This window comes from Musa acuminata, chromosome BXJ2-1 (genome assembly GCF_036884655.1).
Source record: "Musa acuminata AAA Group cultivar baxijiao chromosome BXJ2-1, Cavendish_Baxijiao_AAA, whole genome shotgun sequence".
Lineage (NCBI taxonomy): Eukaryota > Viridiplantae > Streptophyta > Magnoliopsida > Zingiberales > Musaceae > Musa > Musa acuminata.
The window spans coordinates 31905546-31917036 of NC_088338.1; the positions used below are offsets into that span (position 1 = coordinate 31905546).

Sequence of the window (11491 nt, forward strand, 5' to 3'; positions counted from 1 at the left end):
GACAGCACAATTACCAGCTGAGATCATACACAGTGGCATCCTGCAGCAGAAACAGAGGAACCTATGTGCCCAAGCTGGTGTAACATGTCTCCTTCCAACCGCAAGGCAGCAGCTCGAGCCCTAGAAAGAGCAGGTGGAGCGTGAACGCCGGTCCTCACCATGGCCGGGACCAGAGTCGTAACTCAAGCAGGTCTCCTTTTTTGTGTGACTGCGGTTTATGTGGCTGCAGAGGGGAAAGCAGATGCATTCCCATGTTCCTACCTGAAAAGGAGCTCCCACTATCTCCTAGTGGGGCTCAAAAGCATGCATGCATGATCTATTGGCTACAGTGGCCCAAAGCCTTTCCTCCCTCTTGTGATGTGGAAAAAGGGTGAAAGCAAAGATAGCAATGGGGGCCATGCAGAGCACTCATAGTCTCTGTCTCTGTCTCTGTCTCTGTCTCTGCCGCAGTCGCAGTCTCAGTCTCAGTCTCAGTCTCAGTCGCCGTCCACCACCACTACCAACACCACCACCACCACTACCACCACCACCTCCATCTTTTGCTAGATTGCAGAAGCACTCGTCCTAAGATTCCTTCCTCCCACCACACCGTCCTTGGCTCACCAGATAACGACCCCTTGCATCCTTTGTTTCGATATCCATTCATATATATATATATATATATATATATATATATATATATATATACACATTAGATATATGCTTAAAACTTTCTACCCTGATAGCACCATGTCACCTAATCTCCATCATTTCTCATCTTCTTTATTATTGCCTCTTGTGAATTATTGTAGTGAAGCCCACTGACTGGTTTAAATTAGGATGCAAAGCTTTCTTCTTCTTTTAGTTTTTATATATGATTGGAGTGGATCCCTTCCCAGTTGGTGTCCTTGTCCTGTGTACTACCACAAAAGAAATATATCATTCTGCAACGCTGCTCGCAACATAAACCAGCGAAAGAAGATTACAATAGAAGACTCTCAGAACAAACACAAGAAGAATTGAAGGAAAGCAATACAAAGAAGAAGAAGAAAAAATACAGAGAAGAATGGTGGTGATATATTGTGGCAGGATTAAAAGACTTTCCCCTTTTTCTCTTTCTTCCCTTCTCTCGACGACGCTGCCCTTTGTCTTCTCGCCTGTCAGCTCCCCACACCTGCAGCTTAATTTCCCGTACGTGCCAACCTTAAGGAAAACGCGCCCCCGCCCCCCCACAACCCCCTCCCGCACGTGCTAGGCACTATGGCCTTCCTCTCTCTCTCTCTCACGGCTTCCACGCGCTCGCCCATACCACCGGTTGCTCCTTCCACGCGAGGAATATCCCGGCACCGGCACCGGCATCGGCACCGGCCTCCGACGCCTCCCGCATCGACCACCCCTCCCTGTATCTCCGCAGCAGGGCCTTTACGTCGTCGGTCACGTCCTCGCTGAACTCCGCCGGCTCAAACCCTGAGGCCCGCATCCGCCTCGACCACCCCGCCGCCGTGTCGCGCCGCTCCGTTGATTCCGATGCCGCGCACGCTACCAGATCCACGACCGCCCGTCCTGCCGCCCGCTCTAGCGCCAGTCGCTCGTTGCTCGTCTTCGGGAAGTTCTCCTCCAACGACTCGAAGTACGCCGAGAAGAACCGTAAGCTCTCGTTGAACACCTTCAGAAAGGCCTCCCCGTCCTCCTCCCCTCCCTCGCAGGCGACGAGCTTGGCTTCCTCCTCGACGACCGTGACGATCAGCGGCTGGAGCCGGTGGAAGGCCTCGACGAGCGCGTCGCGACAGTGGCCGGCTGGGGAAACTCTATGGAGCGTGTTGACGCAGTTGACGGCGAGGACGGCGCTCCCGCCTTCCCGGAGGTCGAGCTGATCGAGGTCGAGCTCTGACAGGTCGCCGGGGTGATGAACTACATTGAATCGGAAGGGGACGCCCATTAGCCTCGCGAACTTCTCCATCCGCTGCCCGATTTCCTTCATAACCTTCTGTACAACAGACGAGGGCGAGGACGAGGACGAGGGCGAGGATGACGGTGATGATGACGACGATACGACGGTGGTAATGGACAGGTGCGGCGTGTCGTCGGAAGACCGCGTCGCAAGCGCCTCGAGTAGGGTCGGCCACTGCGTGCAGAAGGTATTGCTGAGATCAAGAATGTGGAATCTCTGCGTCCCGCTCGAAGCCGAGCTCTCGAGGAAGGACTCGAGGATAGCGCCGTTGGCGGCGACGTGACCGAAGGAGGACCAGGGGCTGAGTTCCTGGAAGCGGAGCGCGGTGCGGCGGGTGGAGTCGAAGGAGCAGTTGCGATCGGAGACAACAGAGAGGGTGCGCAGGGTACGCGGGCCGGAGGACGTCAAGCGCGCGAAGAGGCCCTGGAGAAAGTAGGCGGCCAGCTTCTGATCCACGTCGCCGTAAGGGGATGAGAGCTCATTCAACACCCACATCAGCTGCTGCACCCTCTGGCTGTCGCAGGCGGCAACGGCGCGTGCGCATTCCGGCAGAAGCTTAGATACCCACCGGACTCCGGCGCCGCCGACATTGCCTGACGACGAGGATGGAGAAGAAAAGTCGATGTTGAGGTCCCGAAGAAGAGACGAGTCGTCGGGATCAACAAGTGGAGCCGAGGTGGGCGTGGTGGCGGCGGCAGAGGAGGGAGGGTGGTGGCGGTGCTGTGACGATGGGCCGGAGGAGAAGTCTTCATCCATGTAAAGACGAGAACTGTTGGTGCCGCATTCTTCCTGATACTGCTCCCCTTGTTGATGGTGCAAAGAGCTTGTGAAGTAGTGGTTATGGTGGTGGTAGGTTTGGTGAGCTTTGGAGGCTGATCTCGAGCTACCAGAAGTGCGGTTGGAATTGAGGGAAGACTGTTGATCAGATGATCGCAGGTTAACCAATCTAAATAGCGTGTCCATCTACCCGAGAGAACAATTGCTTGTCGCCAGCTTTACCTCTCCACACATAGAGATTGACGAACAGACGGCAGAAGACTATGTACACGGTAGGAGGCGAAGAGAGAGAGAGAGAGGATCTAGGAATTGGAATTTAGCTGAGGGACGGGCTAATTTGTAGCTTTTGAGAGTGGGGGAGGAAGAGTGGGAGGAGGAAGGAGGTGGGGAGGGGAATCTAAGGAGGTGGGTGTGGAGGTGTTGGTGAGTGCATGCTTCTCAATGGGGCCAATGAGAGATTTGCCTTTATCTTGATGCTTTTTGGTGCAGCAGATGAGCGAGATGAGGGCTGTTCTCCAATTTTTCTCATGGCTTGCTTTCCTCCTCTTCGCTTGCTGTCATCTCTCTTTCATGATGTTGCATTTGGTGGCAGTGAGACTGGTACGTACGTGGGCCTGGAATCATGCATACACACACAAAGGTCAGCAAAAGGAAAAGAATCCAACCCAGCTTGCAGGAGGCAACAGTGCCTGGAGGAAGATGAGGATCTACAGCTTTCCCTTGCGTTGTTGAGGTGGCGATGGAGTTGTGTCTTCTGACATGCATACGAGAGAGGGAGACCAGCGAGAAGAGAAAAGCTGGAGAGCGTGCATTACCACCACCACCATCATCATCATCACATTCCATCACCACCTTCTCGATTCACTTTATTGCAAGCTTAATCATAATTATTGACAGTGGGCCTTTTTTTTCTTACCATAAATTTGGATAGTGTACATCAACTTGCACCAAAGGAAAAAAAAAGAAAAATCATACAATATTCTTGACGGAAAGGAAAAGAAGCTCATATTTTGGAAACGTATTTGAATATCAGCTTCCACCGTCGCTAATTCTTCTCCTATTTCTGTGGGGAATTTTCTTAGAAATTATACGTTACCACAACTTTCATTACGTGAAAGTTTACAGGGAACTTAATTTCAGCAATTGGAAGTTTAGTGCCACATTGTTTATTAGTTTAAGCATGGCTGTGTCATCAGTCTTCTGGTTCTCCTTATCAAAGCAAAAAAACCCTAAACAGTATTAGTTTTGAGGAAGCCATGCTTTGGAAATCAAGTTTTAGGAATTTGACCTCCGTTTATGTGCTTGATTCGGAGCAAGTAAAATGTACTGTTCAACTCAATTTCTGTAGCCTCCATTTATGTGCTCTTTCATCCCATGCATGTCTTCTTGTTATTTATTTTTATTATTATTTTTTTCTACTATCAGTTCTTCTTCTTAGGGGACAAAAATACATAACTTCCTACTTTGTGCGCGTGTGTGTGTTAAGTGAATTAAAATTCAAGCTTAAAAAGACCTTTATACATACACCTTCTCACATACAACTCACAGTATTTTCCTACTCTCTCTCTCTCTCTCTCTCTCTCTCTCTCTCTCTATCTATATATATATATATATATATATATATATATATATATATATATATATATATATATATATATATATATATATATATATATATATATATATATATATATATATATATATATATATATATATATATATAATGTGTGTGTGTATATATCTTATTATCTCTTATCAAAATCTTAAGAAGATATATTAAAATAAATAAATCTTAATTTCCTTACTTCATATAGAAGTACTTTCATGCTTGAATACTTTGGTCCTAACTTGACCTAGGTCAATAGATATTATTATATTAAATATCAATTCAACTTTAAAATCTAAATTATTAGACTTTGGATCAGACTCAATATATGTATGTCATTGATTCTCTCAATTATTCTTTTAAGCCTCTAATCAATCTTTCCTCGTACACAAATATCCCATATTTCATCACGAGGGAGAACCGCTGCACAGAGCTCCAGTTGTCTAGCAATGCACTACGTTTCACCCCTGTCTTAAGGCAAAATCATTCATCGTTCTTCCTATACCTATTCGGAAACATCATAAGTATGGAGAACCGCCTGCTTTGGTGTCGTTCTCGTCTTTTGTTTGTCACGGGAATCGCAGAATGTTCCATGGGTGTTCTCTCCTTGTCATTGGTTCCTTTTCTTTACGGCCGAAGCCATCCATACCTCCTGTGAACCATCGCGGACAACTCCCTAGTTGGAGCTCATGCTGTCTTTTGTCCGTCATGAGAACCGGATAAACTTTGGTGGATGCGTGCTCGTGGAAGCTCTCCTTTCAAACGAAGGAAGCCAACGTCCGTACGTCATCATCATCATCATCCGTTTGCCTTTGTCTTGCTATTAATATTATATGTGGCATCCCCTGACCTCGCAACTGACATCTAACATGTGAACTCCAAAACAATTATCGTTGTTCTTTCCGGAAGACACTTCGATTACGGTGAGAGGGGTTGCAAAAGACTCAAACTCAGCATATGAGTTTGGTAAATTGATGCTTAATCTTTCAAAGAAGAACAACTATCAAAGAGGTTCACTAATTTATTTTCGATTGAGTGCTTAAACAAGCTACAGGCCTGTAAACTTTCTCATGTGCATGTTCATTGGATCGATCAGCGTATTGTGCAAAGTGTAATCAAGCCTATCATGTTCCAAGGTTTAATTAATTAGTTTCTAGTTTGAGTATAGATTTGTTATAGATACTTAACACGATAGAGTCTTATATGGGAGGTTAAGGGGGTGGGGGGAGGGGGGAGGGGGGTGATGGGATATAAAGAGAAATAAACTTTTGTATATGAACAAAACGCAGCAAAATTAAATGGAATCACAATCAAATAGAACACCAAGATTTACGTGGAAAACCCCTCCAATACGAAGGGTAAAAACCATGGGACAGACTAGAAATAATTCACTAGAAGAATAATGAATATACAAATCTCAATCTCTTGCTCAAAACCCTAGCAACAATCACAAAAGAATAACTGGGATACAAGGATCACGTCACTATACATAATATATAAATTCTTCCTAAGTAATCACAGCAAAAATTTACTATAGATCTGATCTAACCTGAGATGAAAACACTGCTGAATGATTGAGAACAGTCTCACTGCGTTGTCCTTGTCTTCTTCTCTTTCTTTCTCTTATTTTACTATCTTGTTCTCTTCCTTTTTGAATCAAGTTGCTGTAGTAATTTTCGCCCTTGCTGTTTCCTTTTTTCTACCTTAATTTCGCAGCCCCAACTCTCCCTTAATTAGATCTAGGGTTTAGTCAAAGGGGAGATGGGTTGTGGTCTATTAAAGCCCAATATGGGTTGAACTATGGGCTGTTAGCCCAACAACCTCCCCCTTCAGCCCATAAGGGAGGCTATCCCATGACTCCTCAATGTGAAGTCATGCCGATCAACGACATTTCTCCTGTCTTTCTTTTGGTAAAGTCTTTATCAATATGTCTGCTCCATTGTCATCTGTATGGATTTTGTGAAGCTGCAACTACTTCTCTTCAAATACATTTCGAATCCAATGGTATCCGACATCTATATGCTTTGACTTGAAATGAAACATTAGGTTCTTACACAAATGGATGTCACTCTGGCTATCACAATGCACCACATAATTTTTCTGTTTTAGCCCCAATTTTTGTAAGAATTCTTTCATCTATTATTTTTCTTTGCAAACCTCTATAGTAGCAATATATTCTGCCTCTATGGCGGAGAGAGCAATATACCTTTGCAATCTAGATTGTCATGACATAGCTCCCCCTACAAAAGTAAGTATATAACCTGATGTGGACTTCCTAGTATCTATGTCTCTTGCCATATCTGCATCTGTGTAACCTATCAACACAAGTGGTCCTCCTCCAAAGCTTAAACAAACCTTAGAGCTCCCTCTAAGATATCTAAAAATCAACTTCACTATTGCCCAGTGCTCTTTGCCTGGATTTGTAAGAAATCTGTTAGTAACACTAACTGCATATACGATGTCCAGCCTTGTACATATCATTGCATATATTAAACTTCTAACTGCTGAAGTATAAGGAACCTTTTGCATTTTCTATTTCTCCTCGTCACTTGATAGACTCTATTCTGAGCATAACTTGAAGTGACCTGTAAAAGGAGAACCAACTAGCTTTGCTTTACTTATACTAAACCTTTCTAATACCTTCTCGATGTATTTCTCCTGTAACAACCAAATCGTCTTGGTTTTTCTGTCATGAGAAATTTGCATGCCCAGTATTTGCTTTGCTGGCCTTATGTCCTTCATTACAAAAGACTCACTCAATTCTTTCTTCAACCTGTCAATTTTAGACATATCTTTCTCAAGAATAAACATGTCATTAACATAAAGTAAGAGAATAATATAATTCTCACCAAACCATTTGATGTATACATAATGATCTGAAGTCAGTTTTTTGTATCTATTTTCTGTTATAAACGAATCAAACTTTCTGTACCATTGTCTTGGAGCTTGTTTCAGCCCATACAAGCTCTTCTTCAGCTTACAAACAAAGTTCTCTTTACCTTTGACTTTGAAGCTTTCTGGTTGCTCCATATAAATTTTCTCCTCCAAATCATCATGAAGGAAAGTTGTCTTCACATCTAATTGCTCAACCTCCAAGTCCTAGCTAGCAGCAATACCAAGAGCAACACGAATAGAAGACATTTTAACAATAGGAGAAAAAATCTTTTCAAAGTCAATACCTTTCTTTTGACCAAAGTCTTTCACAATCAATTTAGCTTTGTACTTTAATTGTGATCAATATTTTTGAGTCTTCTACCTGAAAACCCACTTGTTTTTCAAGGCCATCATTCCCTTTGGTAGTAACACCAAATCATAAGTGTGGTTCTTCTGAAGAGCTTCCATCTCTTCTTACATAGCAACTAACCACTTCTTTTTTTGTTCACTTTCAACTACTTATTGGTAACTCTCTGGTTCATCTGTATTAGTAAGCATCACATACTCATCTGTAGAGTATCTTCTGAAAGGTTGACGTTGTCTAGAAGATCTTCTCAACTAAGGTTCTGTAGGAAGTTGCTCTCCAACTTCTTCTTGCTCAACATGTCCCGTAGGTAGATCAACATCAGGCTCTATACCATCTTCTTGCATATCTCCCCCATCACCCTGATATACTAAAGGAGTAATTAGGTCATAATATGCTAATCCTTCTACAGAAGTCTTGGTTGGTGCCTTCTTCTTCAAATCCTGAAAGGTTTGATCCTCAAAGAAGATTACATCTCTGCTTCTAAACACCTTCTGCTTTTCTGGATCTCAAAGCCTGTAACTAAAATAATCATGTGAGTAGTCAAGAAAAATACATTCTTTAGTCTTACCATCCAGCTTGAACCTCTCATTGTCTAGAATATGTGCAAATGCACGACAACCAAACACTCTCAAATGCTTGTAGAAAATATCTTTCCCTGATCATACATGTTCTGCAACATCACCATCTAGGGTTGTATATGGTGATAATTTAATCACATCAATTGTAGTCCTCAAAGCCTCATCCCAAAATATTTTGGGTAGCTTGACCTGTGAAAGCATACATCTGATCTTTTCTATGATGGTGCGGTTCATCCTCTCTATAATAGCATTATGCTGAGGTGTACCAAGAACTGTCATCTCATGTTGAATCCCATGTGACCTGTAATAATCATTAAATAATCCTATGTACTCATCACCATTATCTGATCGTATGCATTTCAATTATCTTTCTATCTCCCTTTCAACCCTAGCATGAAATTCTTTGAAGACATTAATAACCTGATCTTTAGTCTTCAAAGCATAGGCCCAAACTTCTTTAGAAAAATCATCTATAAAAGTAACAAAATAATGTGCACCATTGATGCCATAAACATTTACAGATCCACTAAGAGTTTTTATCCTCAAAGGACCATATACATATATATAAATACGGTCTAAGGTATGCATTTTTCTAGATAAAGCAGGACTAGCAAATGAAACTCTGTATTGTTTACTAGCCAAACAATCAATACAATGGTTCAAATGTGTACCTTTGAGGTTTGGCAATATCTCTCTCTTGGAAAGAGCTTGCAGCCCCGTCTCGCTCATGTGTCCCAATCGCCTATGCCACAACTCCATGCTGAAGTCTTTTTCTGTAACATTTAACTGCTCACCATAAGCTTTAGCATGCAACCTGTATAAAGTATGACATTTCTTTCCACTAGCCATAATAAGAAAACCCTTACTGAGCTTCCATTGCCCTCTGTGAAATCTGCTAGCATAGTCTTCATCATCTAACATTCCAAGTGACCTCAAGTCAACCACATGCCTCACATCCTTAAGCACCAACTTGTTAGTCTTTATTTGGATATCATCTATGTCAATGATGTCTGTCGTGCCATAGTTGCCCATCTTGATAACACTAAAATTTTTAGACTTATATGTAGCAAAAAACTCTCTCCATGGTGTAGCATGATAAGAAGCACCTGTATCAATCACCCACTCAAGATCTTGACACAAACAAGAAAAAATATCATAAAAAATGAGACAAAATCAAATAATCACCCTCCTGCACTATAGCTGTGATATTATCTTTTGACTATGTAGACTCCACTTCTTTTCCCTTTTTCTTACTCTTCTTAGATTACTTACATTGATTTTTGTAATTTTCTTTTTCACCATAGTTATAGCAAACAATATCTTTTCTTGATCTTGACTTGCTTCTACCCATGCGTGAACTACTTCTAGACTTTGACCTTCCTTTGTTCTCTGAGATAAGTGCATGTGAATCATTCTGAGATGTTGTTGAATTCTTTCTTCTCAACTCCTCATTCAACAAACTGCTTGTTACTTGACTCATTGTGACAACATCATCTGGCGTAGAATTACTGAGGGAAACCACCAATGTCTCCCAACTTTCTAGTAATGAACTAAGAAGAAACAATACTTGTAACTCATCATCAAGAGACATTTTCATAGAGGATAACTGATTAGTAATACTATGCATTTCATTCAAATGCTCAACAATAGAAGCACCCTCTCTATATTTTAGGTTTACAAGTTTTCTGATCAAAAAAGCTTTGTTGCCAGCTATTTTTCTTTCATAGAGTCCTTCCAACTTTTTTCAAAGAGAATATGCAGAACTTTCAGTAGAAATATGGTGAAAGACACTATCATCAAGCCACTATCGAATAAACCCAACTGTTTTTCGATCTAACCTCTTCCACTCATCATCTGTCATAGTTGTGGATTTTGCACTATCCCCTTATAAAGATCTATACAAATCTTTACAATACATGAGATCTTTCATTCTTGGTTTTCATATCATCCAATTATTTCTATTCAAACTAATCATGTAAGAAACACCACTAGCCTCTATGTTCAAATACAAAATTAAATCACCAAAATCCTGCTATACTAGTTGATAGGATATAAAGATAAATAAATTTTTGTATATGAATAAATACTAGCAGACCATAATATGTAGTGGAATTAAATGGAATCACAATCAAATAGAATACCAAGATTTATGTGAAAAACCCCTTCAATATGAAGGGTAAAAATCACGAAGCAAACTAGAGATAATTCACTATAAGAATAATGAATATATAAATCTCAATCTCTTACCCAAAACCCTAGCAACAAACACAAGAGAATAACTAAGATACAAGGATCATGTCATTATACACAATATCTAAATTCTCTCTAAGTAATCACAGCAAAAATTTACTATAGATCTAATTTAACTTAAGATGAAAACACTACTTTGTGATTAAGCTGTCCTATTAATTGCAGCAACATTAGTTATTAACATCCTTTAGCTATTTATTAGTTAAGACCCATTTGACGAATCGTGTAGCTAAATCAAAAATTCTTTTTTTTTTTTTTTTTTTTTTTACAAGATTCCAAAGTGTGTACGTTGTCTTGCCATTTACAACTATGTCAGTGGCTTGTCTAGAAAAAATAGACAGATTTGATGGCACCTTTATGGATTGAAAAGAGTTGGATAGAGGAGGAGTATGATTGATACATGGAATGGATAGCTTAGTATGGACGCAGGCCCCCAGACTTTTTTTACATTCGATGGAAAGGCACATACATACATAGAATGCGCCCAAGGGGTCGAGTGTACCCACCACTGCTACTAATGAGTCTAAGAGGCATTACTACTTATCTCCGCTCTCCAACCAAGAAGTGACCCTCATTCCTTTTTAATAGACGACTTGTTAGTTGAGTGATTCAACTAATAGCTTTAAAATGTTTTTGAGACTTGGAGGATTGGAGGCATTGGGTGTTCAATCAAACGGAAATGGATAACTACGCAGCAACAGGTCAGGTCAGGTCAGGTGTCAACTATGCTCATCAAATTGTTGCCGTCTTGGGGCCCATTCCAAATAGTTTGTGTTTTTTCGATTGTCTTCAACCAAGGATTTATTGTCGGACTTTATGTAGATCGCTTTATGCGGAAACAGTCTCTCTACTTGTGGAGATAGTGCCTAAACAGATCTCTCTCTCTCTCTCTCTTTCTCTCTGTCGTCTCTCGATAGTTTTTAAGTTTGGAGAAGTGAGATTCGAAAGCCACGACGAGGAGGTAAATATTGCATCCCGAATTGAGAGACAGTGAACCGCACCCGCACATAGCCCACAAAGAAACGATGAGCATCAAGGAGTGTGGTATTTGTTTTCCTTGAATAAGTGATAGTGGCATCATGGGCTATTATAGTCAATAATAAAGGAGT

At 41.5% G+C, this 11491-nt stretch overlaps 1 protein-coding gene across 1 annotated transcript; it reads right to left on the reverse strand.

The window, feature by feature from the left end:
* Positions 1-916: 916 nt before the first annotated feature.
* On the reverse strand, positions 917-3599 carry LOC135599102 (protein SHORT-ROOT 1-like). The gene has a single exon (XM_065093836.1). It carries the CDS (start codon positions 2891-2893, stop codon positions 1262-1264), a length of 1632 nt encoding a protein of 543 aa, XP_064949908.1. The 5' UTR covers positions 2894-3599; the 3' UTR covers positions 917-1261.
* Positions 3600-11491: the final 7892 nt, after the last annotated feature.